This window comes from Dreissena polymorpha, chromosome 6, assembly GCF_020536995.1.
Source record: "Dreissena polymorpha isolate Duluth1 chromosome 6, UMN_Dpol_1.0, whole genome shotgun sequence".
NCBI classification, from domain to species: Eukaryota; Metazoa; Mollusca; class Bivalvia; order Myida; family Dreissenidae; genus Dreissena; species Dreissena polymorpha.
Window position 1 is genome coordinate 7643035 of NC_068360.1, and position 21668 is coordinate 7664702.

The following is a 21668-nucleotide window of genomic DNA, read 5'->3' on the forward strand; positions in this document are numbered from 1 at the left end:
TTATTTTTGAAGCTTTATTTGAAAATGTATGTGTTTTCTTAAAAGTATAGAAATATCATCATCATCATCGTCCTCCTCCTCCTCATCATCATTATATGATTATTAAGATAATGATAAAATAAATCATAATCAACATCATCAACAAGCGTTGGAATACCTATACCGTACGAATTAATAAATCATTATATCAACTATGTTTACAGCACTGTATGTTCGAATCTCGGTGACCAGTTGACATTAATTACATCATAACACGGACAGCCTAAAAAAGACTGTAAGGAAGATAAGAAACTCAGAACATAACACAAGTTTCCTAAGAATCCCTAAGAATCCCAGGATTCTAACATGAACTCATGTAATGAAGGAGTTGCAAATGATATTGTTGTGGTAGTAAATAATATGTATGTTGTAAACATAGGAAAACTTCGTTATTGTTTTATTCGATAATGTAAAACAAATATTTTCCTTCAAATATGTTCACTTAACTAAAGTTGCCTATGATTCTTTGATTAAGGTGTATCCATTACCAAAACGGCACTTTGCTTGTTTGGATATAATACATTCTGCGTTTTGATTTTTTAAGTCAATCTATGACCGGGTCATCATCACCATCATCATCATCATCATCATCATCATCATCATCATCATCATCATCATCATCATCATCATCATCATCATCACCATCATCACCATCATCATCACCATCATCATCATCATCATCATCATCATCATCATCATCATCATCATCATCATCATAACCATCATCATCCTCCTCATCATCATCACCACCACCACCATCATCATCATCATCATCATCATCATCATCATCATCATCATCATCATCATCATCATCATCATCATCATCATCATCATCATCATCATCATCATCATCATCATCATCATCATCACAATCATCATCATCACCACCACCACCATCATCATCTATTCACCATCATCTGATCATCACCACCACCATTATCATTACCAACACCACCATCATCGTCATCATCATCATCATCTCGATCATGATCAAATTCAGTTCATGCTCCGTATGTATTTTTTGTTATTGGCCGCGCAGCTCTCGTCTTATCGCTTACAACAATTTTGTGTTTCTTTGTTCATTCCTTTTTAATTTTTTAAAGTTTGAAATTTACTACATATATGTGAAAAAAATGAAAATACAATATTTTAAATTATCAGTTTATTTATTTTTTGTGGATGTAAATATTTTTTATCATCTCAAGTACTGCTAGTTACTTATGTTTATTTTTACCGTACTGTACCGGGCAACTCTGAAAAATTTACATATAGACTACATTTTATGATTTTATTTTTTAAATAACTGTTCTATTGTAACAGTATCCAATTATTTAAATCGTTATTACAATTTTGAACTTATTCTCTGGACTTCATCGACAAATACTGTTATTTGAATTAGACCAAATGTAAACTAACTGTTAAATAAAATACCTGTCTTGTTGCCTACACAATTCAGTTTTATAGAATTGCTTCCCATCTCAAGAAGGGAAGTAACCTGTTTTGGAAAAGACACTGTCATTGTTGATAAGAATTTAATCTTTCTTTGGTCATCCATAGCTGATTCGATAGTTTTCCGTTTCTCCTTCATTAATTCTGAATAAATATACTGTTGACTGGGCGTCCCGCTGTCTAAAACGACACAGCACATCGACAATACCTTATTTAGTTCTTCCTTAACTTTGAGCGAGGCGTCACGTTTATTTCTAATTCGTTTGACGTCCGCAATTTTAAATTGTTTTGCCTCACTTATTAATTTCTGCTTTGCTTCTTCAAACAATTTTATGATACGATCTTTCATCGTATCCACCTCTGAAGAAATCTTTGCAATAGACTCATTTAAGCCAGTCTCCGACTGCTTACAATCCGCTAAAAAATCGTCAGCCTCGGATTGCAATTTTATCAATGAATGTTTTAATGCTTGAAGCTCGGGTCGTGTTTGTCTGGATACTTTGGCTATTTCATCCAATTGGTCACATTTCCGGTGAATGAGAACACATGAAAGACAGCAAAGCTTAGAATGATCCTGGCAGAAAAACTCTATTTCTCGTGCATGTTCATGGCACTTGTCCATTCCTTTCATGTCGAGTATTACGGACGAAGATTTACTGCCCTGTGAATTGACAATGTTATGCTGACCTGGTTTATAGACCGTGTGCGGATTTTTGCACGTATCGCACAGGTATTCATCACAATCCTTGCAGAAAACCGTAGCAGTTTTTGATATGTTGGTTTTCATACAGGGCTCGCATGATTGTGTCACAGCACTTTCTCCATTAAAGTCGCCTGCATTGTCTCGGTTTGAATCCACAAATCTTTTAGAAGCCATTGTGAAATTGTGTTTGAACTTGTTTCTACTTTCGATTTGAAAACCACTGTTGTTAAGTTTAATATATACTTTCAATATCTTTTACATAAAAACGAAATTATAGACAATTTTATTTTCTTGCTTTATTACGTTACCAAATTATATATATGAACACTAACTGATATCCAAATAAATCAATAAAACACTATAAATGTCCTACTTCCTTCTACGCCCTAAAGTTTATCTCTGTTTCGCTAAAAATCGTTAGGGAAATACCAATCGTGATATATCGACTATCTCCGTAACCTTCGTAAGATTATTTACTCATAGTTATGAGTAAATTTATTATTCTCTATTCTCAAAATACTATTAAAATCTCATCATCTTTATAACCCATATCATCATCATTATCATTATCAAACAAATAATAAACCAATGACAAAATAGGAGTGAGTGCTTGTATTTGACAGGACTTTCAACAAATAAATGCAAAAAACAATTCTTCTGAAGCCCGTATATATTGTATGCGCAATGGATATAGACCTCAACGGCACCGCTCAGTTGAGGAATCTCGAGACGACTGGAAACGGTGTAACATCTTTGCTCAGGTGTATAAAGAACTGAAACGATACTATTTAAATGCTGTAGGGCATGTAATTATGAATACTTCACATACACATGTGTGTCATGTGAAAAAGTGCAAATGTATTCATAACAATTAGACGTCAAGTATATATCTCAAAAAAGAGTTACTGTTTGAATAAACTGATCCCCGCCGATGCCCACAGTGCACACAGGACGCCCCCAATGCCCATCAATCACGCTAACTTGCTTAAATATTATAAATTAACAAATGTGAAACATTAATTTGTTCAAAGAAGCTGCTAATATCTGCAAGATTCATCTACCACCACCAATCAAGAGAAGTGTACATGACTTCACGTACACCCCATACAATACTCAGTAGTAATAAACGATTCAGGTAAAACCGCGAGCGGGATACGCAACCCTACTGCCATTTTTGTTTTCTTATTTTTTCTTTTAATGGCAGGGGGACGTATGAGGACCCATGGCTCGAGACCGGTGTCTAGGTGCCTTCATCACCTCCCGAAACCTCTAATTTAGAGAAATCTACAAATAAGCAGCTATTAAGATACTGTAACATTAAGTATTTTATAGTAAAAAATGTAATTAAAACATTATCAATTCATTGCGCAAGTTAACATAACAAACAAACATCAAAAGCATCCTGCACACACCCCGGACATCAGCAAGAAACAAACAAATCACTCAAACCATAAAATCCATAAAGCATCTATAAAGAATGTTGATAAATCATAAATATTCCGAGAAATATATAAATGCATATGACGAATTTAACAGCTATATTAAACCGACTTCAACATCTAACCAGTCACACCAAAATGAAAATATTAAGTAATCGTACAATAAAAATGTCTTTAAAATTAAACGTTCATTACGAACGACAACAAAAAATAATAACACTTGACATTTAAACATACCAATATTTCAATAAGTATGCTGGAGGTACTATCTCCAGGAAGTGAGAGTCTCGAAAAACATGACACCCATAACTTAAAAGACCTCATTCAGACACAATATTAAGTAACAAATGAGTCAAAATAATCAAGAAAACTTCAGACTTAAATGAAAATACACCCATCGTCTTTCCTAGTAAAGAAATCGGTTCGTGTTAAGCTCCCATCTCACATGGACTAAAAACCGAACTGAAAATATACTAAATATAGACTTTATAATAGCAAAATTATAAACATAAAAGCAATGTAACCAATTATTTAACCATACATATGTTCATTAAGGGCGGGCGGGCGGGGTTATCACCCTTTCGTTTTCTTGCTCCATAACTGTGCCTGTCAAAAACAACCCTCGAATGGCGTCTCACTAGATGTGCAAATCATATATACCCCAAAACGAAAAACTCGTGCGCTTTCGCGCTAAAACATGCACACAAAACCCGTGCATTATACGCGCTAAACCATTACCATAATCTCTCTTCTAAATAACACGTATTAAACCATACTATACCGTATTTCTCAAACCGAGAATAATTTCATTTACTCATAGTTATGAGTAAATTTATTATTCTCTATTCTCAAAATACTATTAAAATCTCATCATCTTTATAACCCATATCATCATCATTATCATTATCAAACAAATAATAAACCAATGACAAAATAGGAGTGAGTGCTTGTATTTGACAGGACTTTCGAATAAAACAAAGAGAGAATACAAATAATATAAAACATAAAATGAATACCTAAATATTCTCCACCACGTTATATACCTCTCGAACTGTTTTTTAACTGAAAAGATACAATTACAAACATTTGTAAAAGCAATAAAATTAATTCAATCAAAATAGGCACACAATGGCCTTCAACAACGGTCAACTGACCACACAAGCCAACTGGCTTATCAACATCAGGCACACTCTGGCCTTCACAAACGGTCAAATGACCACACAAGCCAAACGGCTAATCAACATCAGGCACACTCTGGCCTTCACAAACGGTCAAATGACCACACAAGCCAAACGGCTAATCAACATCAGGCACACTCTGGCCTTCACAAACGGTCAAATGACCACACAAGCCAAACGGCTAATCAACATCAGGCACACTCTGGCCTTCACAAACGGTCAAATGACCAATCGAATAATGCACAAGAGAATTAAACAGATATAATAAAACAATATTTACAAAATTAATGATAAACATTAAAACGGAAAAAAAAATATCATAATCATAATCCTTATAATCATAATAACATACTACATAAACCATACCTTTATGTTCTCCAATACTTAATATACCATTCGTACTGTCCAGTTACTGCACTGCAAAAAATAAACTTGCAAAGATTGTTAATTCCATGTGAACATGCTTTTTAAGAAAATAAGTTCAACTCACAAAAGCCAACCGGCTTTCACACATCAGATCAACTTGCTTTAAAAAACGGTCAACTGACCATACAAGCCCACTGGCTTACCAAATCAGGCCAAATGGCCGTAAACAAATTGGTCCAATGACCACAAGGAACATACACACAACACAAACACAGAACTTAATAATACTCAAAAGCATTTCCAAACCATTTATATAATAATATATTATAGTGTCTTTAAATGTGCTACGAACAACACATCATACATTTCAAATCATACATACATTAATAATGACTTTTCACAAATCTAAATTTAGCGACACCGATAATCTGTCTTTCAAAGAATCTTTAACATATCCGTCCTTAGTGGAAAAACTTTTTCATCTACCATGCCTTTGCCAAAGTCTATCCACAGTCTTATTATTGGCACTTATAGATGCTCCACCAGCACGAAAAGAACGAAGTCCATATTTAGAAGAAACATAACCCAATAGACTTAACTTCTTCTTAAAACTATCATTTATAGTAGAATAACTTATATGCTTATTATTAGAAATCAATTTGAAACAGTGTTTAACATTACACAAATAAACTGGTCTAAACACATAATCAGTAGATGAACATGCAATATCTGCAACACACAAATACTTTCCAAACAATTTCACAGGTCATGTGTCTGTATTAGTTTTTGCAATCAGAACAGTATTACCCTCTCTTAAAATGTCCGTTTTTGACTTTTCAACTTTAATATCACAATGCGTATCTAAAAATACAACATCTGATCTTTTAACAGACAAAATTTCACTTATCCTAAAAAACCAGCATAAAATAAGAAAAAGATTGTAACGCCTCTTAAATACCCCAAAGAACAATCGCTCTCAGAAACAAAAGTGTGATAAAATTTCTTTAATATATCTGATGTAATAGGCTCTTTTTAACTACCGGCTTTGCAATTCTCCGAATGCACCCAAATAAAATACATCATAATAATCCTAGTAATAATAATAACATACTACATAAACCATACCTTTATGTTCTTCAATACTTAATATACTATTCGAACTGTCCAGTTACTGCATTGCAAACAATAATCTTGCAAATATTGTAAATTCTATGAGACTTTCGTTCCAAGAAAGTTCGGTAACCTGACAACACAAGCCAACAGGCTTTCACACACCATATAGAATGGCTTTAAAAACGGTCAACTGACCATACAAGCCAACTGGCTTTCAAAATCAGGCCAATTGGCCTTAAACAACTTGGTCCAATGACCACAAGAGACATGCACAAATACCAAACACATTTTACTAATGTTCTCACAATCAATACGTATGTTCTGCTCTTAAACTTAAAACTACCGACTTGACATTTGTTTTTAGGTTCAATTCACCAACACAGACATACTTTAAGCTACTGATCGAACCCTGGCTCAAATTTCCATGGCAATAGCATAAGCTCAATTGATATACTAGAACACCGTATTAATTTTGATTTACTAATTTGAAAACAACAAAATGCTTAACACACTCAAATACAAAGCTATAGGTACTTGGTCGGCTGCAAAACTCGTAAATTTTTAGAATTTTAACCCATCAAACAAATCTCAAAGAAAACCGGTATTGATGCAAAGTTGAATTTCTGTGACTCTAAAAGGAATACATGTACCATCTGAGAATAATCCCTGTTGCTGAACCGTTACTTGTTTTTGTTCAATTAAACGCAAAACCTAGAAACTCATTCATTTTTACGTGCTAAACAATAACCATACATAAGCCAATCTGGCCCTTAATAACATACATTTAATGTTCTCCAATATATATAATATCCTTCGAACAGTACAATCTTAACATTAAATAAAAACAAAAATGTAAATGTAAACGCACGTTTTAACAAATTTGGTTAACAAACTACACGCGCTAACTGGGTTTATCCACATCTGGTCAACTGGCTTTCACCAAAACGATAAGCAAATTACACATGTTAACTGGCATTCAAAAAACGGCCAAACACCATAAAAGCAAAATGTCTTTACACATCAAGCCAACAGGCCACCAAACAAAAACAAAAACTATCACGAAAACAAAATGACTTATATTGCAAATAAATCCGGTCTACTTTTGTTATCATTACAGTACCTAATCTTTAAAAATGCATTTAACTACGACGAAACTAAATTTAACAAAACCGATAAATGCCTTTCATCTAAGTTTAAAACAACAGTCTTATTGTCAACGCTCTTTTCAAACCAAATTTATACCACAGTTTATCCAAAATATCGTAAATTAATTAGCGCATATGCATGCACCATTATTGACACCAACCTTGCAGGGAAAACTTAAAGTCTTAAATTATTATGAAAAATATAATAACTCTTAATGTTTTAATTCAATTTAGAATTATTTTTTTTTAATTGTATACAACAATAACATATAAACTGTTTATTCAATATCCAGTGAACGAGATGTAATATATGCACAACACAAACATGTTTCGAAAAAAGTTTACAAGACAAGTCTCTATAGCTGTTTCATAGATGAATATAATATATATTTAAGTAATGTATCGATTTTTTTTTTATGTTTCATTCTTAATTCACAATTGGAATACCTGAATAGTTTAAAGATATGTTTGCATAAATTTTCATCCGCACATTATCATACCACGTCATATATCGCACACAACCATCTAGCTGAATTATAAGGAAAACGGCAGTTAATTGTTATTAATCGTTTGTTGAATTATACGCTTGGAACTTATACACAAACTTGTAACACATGTATTACCATATAAGGTTTTATATCTTAAAAACAATAAAAATAAAGCAAGGTGTTCGTAAAAACATGAGGGAGAGTGATCTAACTCTGCTATCAAAACAACCTGGAGTGACACACTATGTGGCCTTACCTATATATAATCCTACCAGACCATTACATTTGCGACATCTTTTTGAACTTAAATAGTTTCATTTTTACCCAATAATCAAATCAATTGATGTATCTGAATAGTTGGAACTAAACAAAAACAACAGCACAAATAAAGATATGGAGCATGTTATTGAATATACTTATCATTAAAGTTAACAAGGAACACAACCTGTGTTAATTTCAATCGGAATGTTGTTGCCAGTGTTATTACAATAAACAGAACCAACAAGTCTGACCTTTGTTCGAAGTTCCAGCTCACCATTCCGCTTCTAGCAGAGAATCAGTCCTCTCATCGAAAATCTCCTTCCGAATACTATGTATTTCGCAAATGAACGCATAAACTACTTTATCACCCTTTCGTTTTCTTGCTCCATAACTTTGCCTGTCAAAAACAACCCTCGAATGGCGTCTCACTAGATGTGCAAATCATATATACCCCAAAACGAAAAACTCGTGCGCTTTCGCGCTAAAACATGCACACAAAACCCGTGCATTATACGCGCTAAACCATTACCATAATCTCTCTTCTAAATAACACGTATTAAACCATACTATACCGTATTTCTCAAACCGAGAATAATTTCATTTACTTTAGTATGTAATAAAACGTCTGCGGTTTGATAACAACCGTGTGTACCATTACTTTTGGGTTGTCAGCAGAGCGTGTTCTCCTTCGTTATATATCGGCTCTATGTTGGGTAAAATATATATACGAGGGGTGTTCCAGAAGTTCGTGGATTTTCGCTATAACTTTCATTTGGTAACATAAATGGACAAACAAAAAGCATGTTAAGAATATTTCGTCCTTTCCAAATATACTCTCCAAATATCATGGAAATACATAAAACAATAAATATATATCAGAGATTAAAACGTGTGCACAATGCGCACACCGACGCACGTGTAACGTTTCTGTTCAACGTCAATGACGTTATGAAGTTAACAACTGTCAAATCTTTTCCACATAATCACCTCCAACGCGAATGCAATTTATGTGTCGGGAAATATATAATACACACACACACACACACATATATATATATATATATATATATATATATATATATATATATATATATATATATATATATATATATATATATATATATATATATATATATATATATATATATAATACGATGACGCCATCGTGCTATTGCGTTGTCGCCATCGTACTATTTCATTGTCGCCATGTTACTATCGCGTTGTTGCATTGCATTGTCGCCATCGTACTATCGCATTGTCGCCATCGTACTATCGCACTTTCGCATTGTCGCCCTCTGGATTTTAATGTGTAACCACGATGACCCTAACGGTATTCCGTAGATAAAACAATGTCGTTCAATTTTCGGTACACCTTCATACCGTCCTGTTGCTATACGAAGAAGTGCAACCCCACAGCGGAATTTTGCCAAGGCACTACGTTGTGCTCGACTTATCGTATTACACTTGACGTATGGCTCTACAGTGAATTCTGTCTTAAACTGCCTTTAGTTCCGAAGTTTATTACTCCCATTTGGGCGTATTTGACCATGTTCTCTATTAACGGTGTCTTACGCTTAAATTCGTTCTACATGGTTTTGTTGATAGCTATTAATTATCGACTTTTGTTGATCTTTGCTGTACATGTGACAATGGCTAAGAGCGGCATTTTGCAGTTTTTTATTGACTGATGAAATTATCGTTTTGCTCCACTTGTTTCGTCGTGCGCCCTGTCTAGTTAAGTATTCAAATCACTGTTTATTATGTCTGTTATCGTCCATCCTGTTTAAGTGAAAAATCATTGCCCTAGCACTGATTTCCACTGTCGAATGTGCGGTTGGGTCCATCCCATGTCTCTTGTAACTGGTGCGTTCGGTGTATATCTCCCTACACCTAGAAAGAGCGAAAAGCTTTGTGATCGACGGCATTTATACATGGGAATTCCTGTATTCTCCATATTGCAGCTCGTAGGTTATTGTTGACCACACCATTGTGTCGTATAGCTTAGTAAAGACTTCATAGTCCATTCCACATAGCGCTTTATACTTCGAGATCGGTAATCCTAGCGATCTAGACGCTGACTGTGCTACGTGTTTTGCGGTTACAGAATAGTCCAATGTATCTGTTAAAACGAGGCCTAGATTATAATTTCTTGGTTGCACTTGAACACAAACTCCGTCGGCTATGTTTTAATAGCTGTTCTAATATGTAGAATTTCGTTTTATTGGTATTTGTCATGTTGTTAATCGTGCACCATTGAGATAGTATATCGATCAGTAGCTGTAGGTGTTCTTCGTTTTTTGCTAACAATATAAGGTCATCCACGTAAAATAGGTGATTCACCAATTTTCCATCCAAGTCAATGCCTATATCACTATTGTTTAAGTGTTCACTCAAATCATTAATGTACAGATTAAGTAAAGGTTTGATAACAAACATCCTTGTTTTAAAGCTGCCTTTTAACGTTTTGGTAAATTGACAAAATTGAAAAAAAGTTGTTTCAGATTCGCAAATTTTCGTTTTAGTTATGATATTTGTGAGGAAACAGTAATACTGAGCATTTACCTTGCTTTAAAATAGCTATTATATGCATCTTTTGACGATTTAAAAACCTGAAAATTATAAAGCGTTGCAACGCGAAACGATTAAATAATTTGGAGAGTTCTGTTGTTGTCGTTAAATTTTGTAAAACTACGAGGATTGCTAATATTTAGTATAAAATACATCTATTACTGCATGAGGAAGGATGGCCGAGTGGTCTAAGGGGGTCAGGGGTCAGTGTTTCGAGCCCTGTTGAGGGTTACTTTTTTTCTTTTAAATTTTATTCTCGATTTTTTACAGGAGGCTTTAATTTCGAATGTTTACAATTATCAATATAAAGCATTTAATGACAAACTTCAAAAAATGGAAAAATCTGTGAAAAGGCCCCTTTAAGCCGATGTTCACGTCGAACCAGTCCGTTAGATAATTATTCAGTTTTATAATATTGCGCACCTAACGGAATCATATAGTGACTTGATTGGGTTTAGAAATTTACCTTCTATGCCTAAACTCGATAGTTTATTAAAAAGTAGCCCATGGTGTATTCGGTCATAGGCTTTGGAAAAGTCCACGCAAGCGACGTATGTTGATAGTCGTTTACGTTTTCTGCACTCCAGTTTGCCGCTTAGCGCTGATAAATGATCAGTTGTACTACGCTTGGATCTAAAGCCGTCTTGATTGTCACATATTTTATTAGTGTTAATTTTTTCTAGACAAGCTCTATTCTCCTATTGGTCTTCTTCCGCTAACAGCTCCCATTCTCTTTCGGTTTATCATTGAAACGTTTCCATGTATTTCACCGTGATAAAGGATCCACTGGGGAACAATTATGAAGCACCTGTTTAGTAGTGCTGTTATGATGCGCGGAAGTTGGATGGTTTGTTCTTCTCAAGGACCGACCCAAGCATCTTTTATTTAGACCATACATGAATCTTAATCTCATTTGTGGCTGACCGTGTTTGCAGCATGGATCAATGCTTTGACCTAAGCTGTCTAGTTTGTGCAGTGGGGGCCTTTTGGTATTACCTCTTACAGCCACTAGCCGTCTGGGCTACGGCAATGTTTACAGCCGCTTCCTCTGACCCATCTGTTCAGGACTTGATCCATGCTTCATTGGGTACCTTTCTTCCATGGTCAAATTCATGGCTTTGTTGCCAGCGTAAATGTGCTCTTCTTTTTTGTCAGACGGGGCATTGTTGCATAGATGTGGATGTTCTATCGGGTGGGTGCATATCGTTACTGCGGTTCATGAGCTCTGATGGTTGCTAGGCAGAGCAACCTCAGACAAAGCTAGATCTTTTCAGTCCTCCTGTCCCAATGCTATTCACGCTGCCGTGTATCAGGTGATCCTCTAAGAATCTGCTTTTGTCTGTTCCATCTCCGTTGTTGGCGTGGATCGCACTGCAGCGGTAATAATGCTCGAATCCTGGTTCTGAGTCCGCTAGTAAGACTCGAGAGCCGTCATCAAAGAGTTGGAGCCGTATTTTATATTTTATGTGAGGTCTAACTTAACCTCGATGCATTGTTCGGATGATATTTACGTTTTCTTGTCAATGTGTTGCTGCCGGCTTCTTCACAATGTTTAGTTTCCATCTGGTTTTTGCATCTGCGTACTTTACATGTTGCCTCCATATAATTCGCTCGTTGAATGTTACCCACATGTATGCTGAACTGGGGAGGAGTGTTGTCAAGGGTCTGTTTGCCAGACTTTACTTGGGTGTAAAAAGGGTTGCTGAGGGTTTCTCATTGTTGATGGTTAAACATCAGTTGAAGGACAAAGCTGAGATCTTTTCCAAACCCAGATGCATTCGATGCATTCTGTATGTAGCTGTTGATAAACATCCTGAACGCATATGCAAATTGTTTTTACAATATCTGTAGAAAACAGATATATGGAGTTGTTGCATGTAAACAATTACCATAATTTTCTGAGTACAAAAAAATGCATAAGTCTGCTAAATTGAAGGTCAGCTTTCAGGAACTTGGTCAAAGACCGCACACAATGACCCTGAACATGTGTTTAGTTTCAATCGAATACTTGTAGTTGGAAGTGACATCGAGATGTCACTTTTTGGTACACTTTTACCTTTACCAATTTTCAAAGTACAAAAAGGTTCATGATTCTGCTCTTTTGAAGGTCAAAGTTATGGAACTCGGTAATTGATCTCCAATGACCCTGGACATATGTGAAGTTTCAGGTGTATACCTTACATAGGCACAGTGATATAGAGATGTTGCACATTTACCTTGAACAAAAAGGGGCGTAATTCTATAAAATTGCAAGTCAGAGTTAAAGAACTTTGTCAGCCACCTCACACAATGCCGCCAAATATATGTGTAAAGTTTTAGTTGAAAACATGACAGTAGAAACAGTGATATAGGTACTGCAAGCTTACCTCAACCAATTTTCTAAGTAGTAGAAAAATTTAAACATAGATGTTGAATATTTACCTTAACCAAGTTTTAGGTATAAATAGGTACGAAATTACACTAAATTACAGGTCAGCGTTCAGGAACTTGGTCAGTAAACTTACACAATAACCCTAAACACCTTGTGAAGTGTCAATCAAATACCTGTAGCAGAATCAGTGATATGGAGATGAAGCACATTTAACTTTACCACAGTGTTATGCAGATTATACCAAGATGGCGACGTCAACATTCTGGTGAAAAGCATTGTTCAGACAATTCGGTGAAAAGTGAATCTACAAAAATCCAAGCTTATGGGCCTTATCAAGGAGGACCTTGATTTATGTTCTGGATGTGTGTTTCTGACATTACAGCGGCAAGTTTGGAGGAATAGTATTAATGCAAAATTATTGAGATACTACAAGTATTAACGCCATATCAAGGAGGGCTGCAATCATTTAAAACACTCATAGACTTACATATGCATAAATCACTTCAAACTTATATTTCTTTAATTTTTTACACATACATACATTAATTATTATAATGTACAGAACTCTTTGAATTATATGTCCTATCTTTTTTACACCTATATACATATTTATAAATGAATAATACAATAACACACATGCATATATAACAACAACATCAACATATAATAAATAATCTTTTAAAGTTAAAAATCCCACATTGTAGATGAAAACACAAATATCATTAAATGCAAAATTAAGGTAATATACAAATCACTATTTACTTATGAGAACATTTTCGATTTATTTCACTTATTAAAGTAACATAAAAACTCAAAATCAACAAATATTTTGTATAATATTTAAAAAATAAATAAGTTAACACATTACAAATCTATGTTCCTTATAGCAATAGCCAAAACTGCAACGCCAGATGTGGCATGGTAACATAGATTTAAAGGGATACAAAATGCTTGTTTTTATTGATGTGTGGATCTTTTTATTCCATTTTAATTTCCCCCAACGATATCTATTCATACGACACACAAACACTAACTTGGTACATGAACATGTGTTAAATATATTGTTCCACAAAAAATAAGTAATGTGGCCAGGACGGGGATTAACCCTGTGATCTTAAGCTTTGTAGTGCTGCGCTCTACCAAATGAGCTAGCCGGTCGGGATAAGAAGAATAATTTCTGTTTAAAAGATTAATGTTCAAGTGATTCCCACAAATTTATGGGGTGAAATTTCAATAACCAGATGTAATTAAACTTTAAGCTATGAAATTATGTTTTTTTAATGCAAAAATAATGATGTGGTATTGCCATATACTATAGGAGATGCTCGAAGAAATCTGAGTGCAATAAAAATGTTTTAATTGTATTACCTTATATGGGTCAGATTTCCATGTTGTCCATGAAAACATTTAAAATTTGGTTGATGAGGTGTTAAAAAATCTAATGAAAAATCAAAGAATTACACATGAAAAACAAAAACAAGTACATGAAAACAAATATACACTTATAGGTTTTGTTACCATATATCTCTTAATGCCAAATATATTCAGTATGTAACAGGTTCGAATTTAACATATAACTTTGCATACAGGTATGAATTTTGTCCAAACACTTTATACCACATTTTACACAAGCTTAAACGGATCAAATGAACAATAGGTAGTTAACATTGTTTTTGATAGTTTAAAAACCAATAGACATTAATTCTAAAAACAAATGCATTTCTAAACTTAGTACACCTAGTGTGCTTTAACCTTCAAAGGCTAAACTTTTACAGCATATTTTGTTGTTGTTTTAAACAAAGTTGTAAAACTAGTGACCTGAAAATCAATAGGGGTCATCTGCGGGTCACGATCAATGTACCTATGAAGTGTCATGATCCTAGGCAAAAGCGTTCTTGAGTTATCATCCGAAAATCATTTTACTATTTCGGGTCACCGTGACCTTGACCTTTGACCTTGTGACCTCAAAATCAATAGGGGTCATCTGCAAGTCATGATCAATCTACCTATGAAGTTTCATGATCCTAGGCGTATGCGTTCTTGAGTTATCATCCGAAAACCATTTTACTATTTAGGGTCACCGTGACCTTGACCTTTGACCTAGTGACCTCAAAATCAATAGGGGTCATCTGCGAGTCATGATCAATCTACCCATGAAGTTTCATGATCCTAGGCGTATGCGTTCTTGAGTTATCATCCGGAAACCATTTTACTATTCCGGGTCACCGTGACCTTGACCTTTGACCTAGTGACCTCAAAATCAATAGGGGTCATCTGCAAGTTATGATCAATCTACCCATGAAGTTTCATGATCCTAGGCCTATGCGTTCTTGAGTTATCATTCAAAAACCATTTTACTATTTCTAGTCACCGTGACCTTGACCTTTGACCTAGTGACCTCAAAATCAATAGGGGTCATCTGCGAGTCATAATAAATGTACCTATGAAGTTTCATGATCCTAGGCCCAAGCGTTCTTGAGTTATCGTCTGACAACCACCTGGTGGACGGACCGACAGACCGACCGACCGACCAACAGACCGACCGACGTTGGGCAAAGCAATATACCCCCTCTTCTTCGAAGGGGGGCATAATAATTGTCAGAAGTTAAATGACACAATGGCTTAAATAATAATCTCTGAATCAGTTGCGTCTTGTTCCACTTAATTCTTGTCCACGTTTAACAGTCCACTACTGGTCTATTTCCTCGCCAGATGGACCCCAAGTCCAATCAAGCCCCCCAGGGCGAGTGCTGCCCCGCCCACTATTGCCATTCCTGTCAACCCCTCTGTAAAACAAGCATAAAGCATAATATAGAGTAAATGAGCCTATTTAGTCCTAGAGAATGAATGGAAAACATAAAAACTGACATAAATTACAAAATAATTACTTTAATTTATTGCCAAGATGGAAATAGTTTTGGTAAAAATACCTGCAATGAAAGTATCAAATTAAGTACAAAGCAGATTTTGCAAATTTTAATAGCTTTGGACACAATAAAGGGACAGATTCATAGTTTTGGGTTTTACCAGTCCAATACATATATAAAACTGTAATGGAATAAGGCAAAAGAATGAACCTCAACTTTAAAAAAATTATATTTGTACATGACCGCCCTATTTCTGTTCATTACAAAACCAATATAGAGGGCTGAAAACAGATTATGTTATAATACCTTTTCTTAACTGGATTTTGGCATAGTGTTGCAAATCTTTCACTTGGCGATTCATTGGTTCAATCTTGAGAAAAGCGTCTGAAAATGTCAACGCCTGCTCATAATTCTGTAATAAAAGAGCATTTTATAAATAATAATATTCAAACTGTAAACATACATTAGAAAGCTAGTATGTCCCTGTTATCAATTAGGATAGGAACTAGCAAAGTTATTACTGCCAAACAAGCACACAAGAGGTTCAAAGGTCTAAAAGCGCTAACCTAATTATTGTAACAACATGCTGAGCAAGCTTCACCATGAGTTGTTCAAAACAGTGACTTAAAGAGCATTCAAATGGTTCTACTATAACCACATAAAAAACTGCCAGCCTATTGGTGGCCATGTTTTCTAATGGATAGGGCCATGACACACCTGCACAAACAATTTCAACACAATATCTCCTCTCTGACTGATATTAAAGTACCAAAATTGTTTACCAGTATCTATTTTTTTCAGCAGGTACCTTGATATTGGCCTTCACCCAACTAACGCCAATTGCAGCATCATGCTAAATCTGCATGTAAGCTAGAGATGGGATTTGGCCAAAGACACAAAGAGACCAGGATATTTAGGACCTTTCTTTTGCCATAGTATTTACATGTACATGAAATATTCATTAATGATAAAATGACTTTCCAAACAATGCTCACAAATATAATTTGATCTAATTCAACACAAGGGACAAAATTGTCACAAAACCAGGTTTTCAATTTGAAAAAAAAGTCTGATAAAGGGAGACAATTCAAAATGTGCATTGTTACCCCCCTTGTGTAAGATTCAATCTATTTTTACTTGTGGCGACCTTGATTTCAATTTGAAACAAAAAAGTCTGATAAAGGGAGACCAACTAAAAATGTGCATTGTTACTGATTGTTCAAAGTTACCCCACTTGTTTCAAAATCAATCTATATTAAGTAATGGCGACCTTGACCTTGGAGATATTGACGTAATTCTTTCGCACGACACACTTCCAATGATGGTGAACAAATGTGCCAAATGATTTTAAAATCTCACAATGAATGACATAGTTATGGCCCGGACAAGCTCATTTATGGCCATTTTTGACCTTTGAACTCAAAGTGTGACCTTGACCTTGGAGATATCGACGTCTTTCTTTCGCCGGACACACCGTCTAATGATGGTGAACAAATGTGCCATATAATTTTAATATCTCACAATGAACGACAAAGTTATGGTCCGGACAAGCTTGTTCCGCCAGCCCACCAGTCCGCCCACCCACCGACATTTGCCAATCTAATAACCAGTTTTTTACTTCGGAAAACCTGATTAAAAACTACCAAAAAATTCTTCTGGGAAAGTAGATGACCTGATTCTAAATGATAGATGTACATGAATATAATATGTCATCCCAAAACATTGAAAAAATACTGCCTGTTGTACCTTTATTCTTGTGTTTGCCAAGGTAAGATAGTATAGACAATCCCTTCTTGTGCCTGGATCATGAGTCCTTTTGAACAGGTCTGAAAACATTGGAACAACATTAAGGACGCTCCTTGTCAAATAAAACAGCCTAATTTTTTCACATGGAACAATTACAAACCAAACTTAAGTGGCCCAATGTTTCCTTAGAATACCAAAAACAAGAAACATTGAAACAACCTTTGAATCCGTTATTGTAAAAAGGGACAGCCCACAGCCACTGACTTTGTTATGAAGTTAAAAAAAATATTCTCAATGGAAATCCCAATGTAATTAAGCCTAGCTTTGTGAAAAAGGGATTTAATGCATGTGCGTAAAGTGTCGTCCCAGATAGCCTGTGCAGACAGCACAGGCTAATCAGGGACAACACTTTCCGCCTAAACACGATTTTTGCAAAGAAGAGACTTTCTGTTAACGAAAAATACCATAGAAGCGGAAAGTGTCGTCCCTGATTAGCCTGTGTGGACTGCACAGGCTAATCTGGGACAACACTTTAAGCACATTAATTAAACATCATTTTCACAATGCAAGGCCCAATTAGATGTTCACATACAAAACAAGATCTCTTTTGAGTTTTGTAATAAAAATTGCCACATAGTTTTACATTGTAAAAAAAAAGAGTTTTGCATTATACATGTACATTAATTATATTGGAGGCTTTAAAATGATGGAATTAAAATGTAATTTTAAGGAAATAATCCATTAAGACATGGTCGAGTGATTTCCCTCTTGTCAAAGTGTACGGTACTCATTTTTGTCAAAGTTTCTTTTGTTCAGCACGCACTGTATATTTATCATGTTTCTTTTGATTAATAAAACAGCACTTTTCGTGTTGCTGTTTTTGTGTAAAAATAAAAACAGACATGCATTTAGATTTAACCTTTTGCACCTTTTAAAAAATATGTTTACAGCAATTGCTCAATATGTTATAAAATTAACTTGTTATAGATCTACTAAGTTGACAAAGGGGTATAACTTTTGTAACTGAACAATTTCATATCAAGAGGATTATTGCCTGCAAGTTTGCGTACTGTACATTGACAAATGTAGGAAAACTCGTACAGAAGAATTGCCTACTGACAGACAGACTCACCAACTGACATCCATTATTATTCCAGTACAACCCCTTATAATTCATTGTTACATAGGCTTTAAAACTCACTCATCAGGATCAGCACACAAGTTCAATTATTTGTGCCATGATATTTACTATGTTAAAAACTTAACATGAAAAGAAAGTGCTAAAACAATCACATACCTTCTAGGAGAGCAATACCATGTTTAATTTCTTGTTCTCCACGACTTCTCACCAGACAGATGGAGTACTCAAACTGAGCCTTTTCACTTGGAACACCTCTACCACACTGTTCTTCATACTGATGACGGAATTTCTGCAAAAAAATATTTGCATGATACAGTAAAACTTCCTTAATATGAGATCAAATCAGCATGACCAATTTCTGTTCGGCCGCTTCGGTGTTTAATAAAATCTTCACTTGTTTTATACCCCTCATTACACCAAGCCTACCATCATCAATGACAAACAAATAATATTTTCAAATTCAATAAATCCTTACATATTAAGTCGCATAAATCAATTCATACAAATAAAACCTGTGATTTCCATGTGCATCATAAAAATCAACAGTCCTTTAATATTGTCATGACAATCGAACACCCTACAACATGTATTAAAACAAGGGACAAAATTGTCACAAAACCAGGTTTTCATTGTGAAAAAAAATCTGATAAAGGGAGACAACTCAAACTGAACTTTTGAAATGAACAAACAAAATTAACCCCCTTTGTAAGTTTGTTTTAAAATAAATCTATTTTTAGTCGTGGCGACCTTGACATTGGAGATATTGACGTGATTCTTTCGTGCGACACACCGTCCCATGATGGTGAACAAATGTGCCAAATGATTTTAAAATCTCATAATGAATGACATAGTTATAGCCCAGACAAGCTCATTTATGGCTATTTTTTACTTTTGAACTCAAAGTGTGACCTTGAACTTGGAGATATTGACGTAATTTTTTCGCGCGACAAATGATTTTAAAATCTCACAATGAACGACAAAGTTATGGCCCGGACAAGCTTGTTCCGCCCGCCCGCCAGCCCGCCCGCCAGCCAGCCAGCCAGCCAGCCCGCCCGCACGAGCCAATCTAATAACCAGTTTTTTCCTTCGGAAAACCTGGTTAATGATCATGTACATATTATTATTGCATATTGTAGAGCTTGTGTCAATTAAAAATCTAATTTTACTACTGTTATTTTAATTAGCAGGAAAAATGCCTGCCGTACTCATGCCTTCTGTCACATACAGGCTTTAATAAATCTACCACACTAATGAGTATATTCATCCACGAAAAAATCATGGCCAGTTACTTTGAAAAGACTGATGATGAAAATCAGGTCTAATCTTCATGGATATGGAGCAGGGGTTTCACGAGGATTTTAAAACAGGAGTCCCAGGACTCCTTGCTTGGAAAAAAGTAGGAGTCCAAAAGGAAAAAGTAGGAGATCAAAAGGAGTCCCATTGAATATTGCACAAGTCTTCAAATTTTCAACAAAAAATCAAATTGAACAAAGAATGAATATGCAATTAAAACGTTATAGTTATATAAAAGTTTGTTTCATTATTAACAAGAGCTGTGTTTGTGAAACACAATGCCCCCTACTGCGCATTGAAGCCGCACTGCAGCTACTAGTATTTTAGAAACAAGGTTATATTTTGAATGACCTTTGACCTAGTGACTTCAAACCATATTTGATTGTAGATCTCAATGAGATGCATGCACGTCATGTGAAGTTTAAAGACCATAGACCCAAGAGTTTTCATTTTATGAGCGATGTTAAAGTTTTGGGACAGAATGACAGACAGACAGTCCCAAAACAGTTTTCCCCTGATAATTCAATCCGGGGGCATAAAAACCTATATTACACTATTCCTAACTTGAATGTCCAGTTTTAACTCTTCACTTGTATAATTCCCCTCATTACACAATGCTCCAGCTAGGCCTAAATTGAAGGGTGCCCCTGCCCTCCTGAACCTCCGTCCTGCCCTTCCTAGGGCCCCCCTGCCCCCCCCCCCCCAATTTTTTTTTTTTTTTACAAATGATGATTAATTAATCTCTTATCACAATACATTTGTAATTGATTTATTCCTCATTGTAGACATTATATTTGAATTGTTTAATAATAATGGGAATACTATATTCTAACAATTATTAATAACATATAAATTAACATGCAAGAGGAAGCATTCCAGAAACGCCCGCACGCTCGAAAGTGCCCTTTTGACCAAATACTGCGCGTCCAAAGTGCCTTTTTGACAAAAAAGCCCCCCCCCTGCCCTTTTCAAATCCTAGCTGGAGCACTGTTACACCTTGCCTATCATAATTAATCAGAAACAACTAACATTTGGCTGTTTGGGGGAAACGTAAACAAATATATACAAACACACCTAAGTGTTAATGTTGTGTTATTGGTTTATTTAACTGAGCTTAATTTATATTTTTAAGCCTGAGTTTAACCTTCCATGTATGTAATAACTGATCACACTGGTGAAATAATTTCTATAATAGAGGCTGAAATGGGTAGTCGAGTTTAACGCGCTCCATTTAAATTATTATAAGACATAAGTAAATAAAACCTATATTTTTCTTATTAATCATTTATTGTAGATTATGATGGTACTTTTAAAATTTTGATTGTTTTACCTGAACAGGTTATAAACTTAAAATTGTGATTAAACCATTAATGTTCAGTATCTGTTAACTTTACTTTTTGTACATTTTAAGCAATTTACAATTTAATCAAATGTATATTTTGTGACAATTATCTGTTTTATTAATAAAAAAAATAATTAGAATCTCATTTAACAGCAGTGA

The 21668-nt window shown here is 35.0% G+C and overlaps 2 protein-coding genes across 6 annotated transcripts in view; both read right to left on the reverse strand.

Annotated features, from left to right (window-relative positions):
• LOC127833273 (uncharacterized) overlaps positions 1 to 2452 on the reverse strand; it is a 37284-nt gene extending 34832 nt beyond the window's left edge. Inside the window, exon 1 of the mRNA XM_052358437.1 lies at positions 1471 to 2452. Within this exon, the coding sequence (XP_052214397.1) occupies positions 1471 to 2365 (895 nt within the window). The 5' untranslated portion in view covers positions 2366 to 2452. The remainder of the gene's footprint in view (positions 1 to 1470) is intronic.
• LOC127833274 (mitochondrial fission 1 protein-like) overlaps positions 1 to 21668 on the reverse strand; it is a 75739-nt gene that overhangs the window by 49961 nt on the left and 4110 nt on the right. For 2 of the 5 annotated variants that reach the window (XR_008027294.1, XM_052358439.1), the window contains exons 2-4: positions 19031 to 19163; positions 17734 to 17813; positions 16294 to 16399 (exon numbers count right to left, since the gene is read on the reverse strand). Coding sequence is in view for 2 of the 5 variants with exons in the window: in XM_052358439.1 (XP_052214399.1) it covers positions 16294 to 16399; positions 17734 to 17813; positions 19031 to 19163 (319 nt within the window). In the remaining 3 variants the exon portion in view is untranslated. Of the gene's footprint in view, positions 1 to 13610; positions 15907 to 16293; positions 16400 to 17733; positions 17814 to 19030; positions 19164 to 21668 lie in introns of those variants that run through there. The other 3 variants (XR_008027292.1, XR_008027293.1, XM_052358438.1) reach the window with 3 other exon arrangements.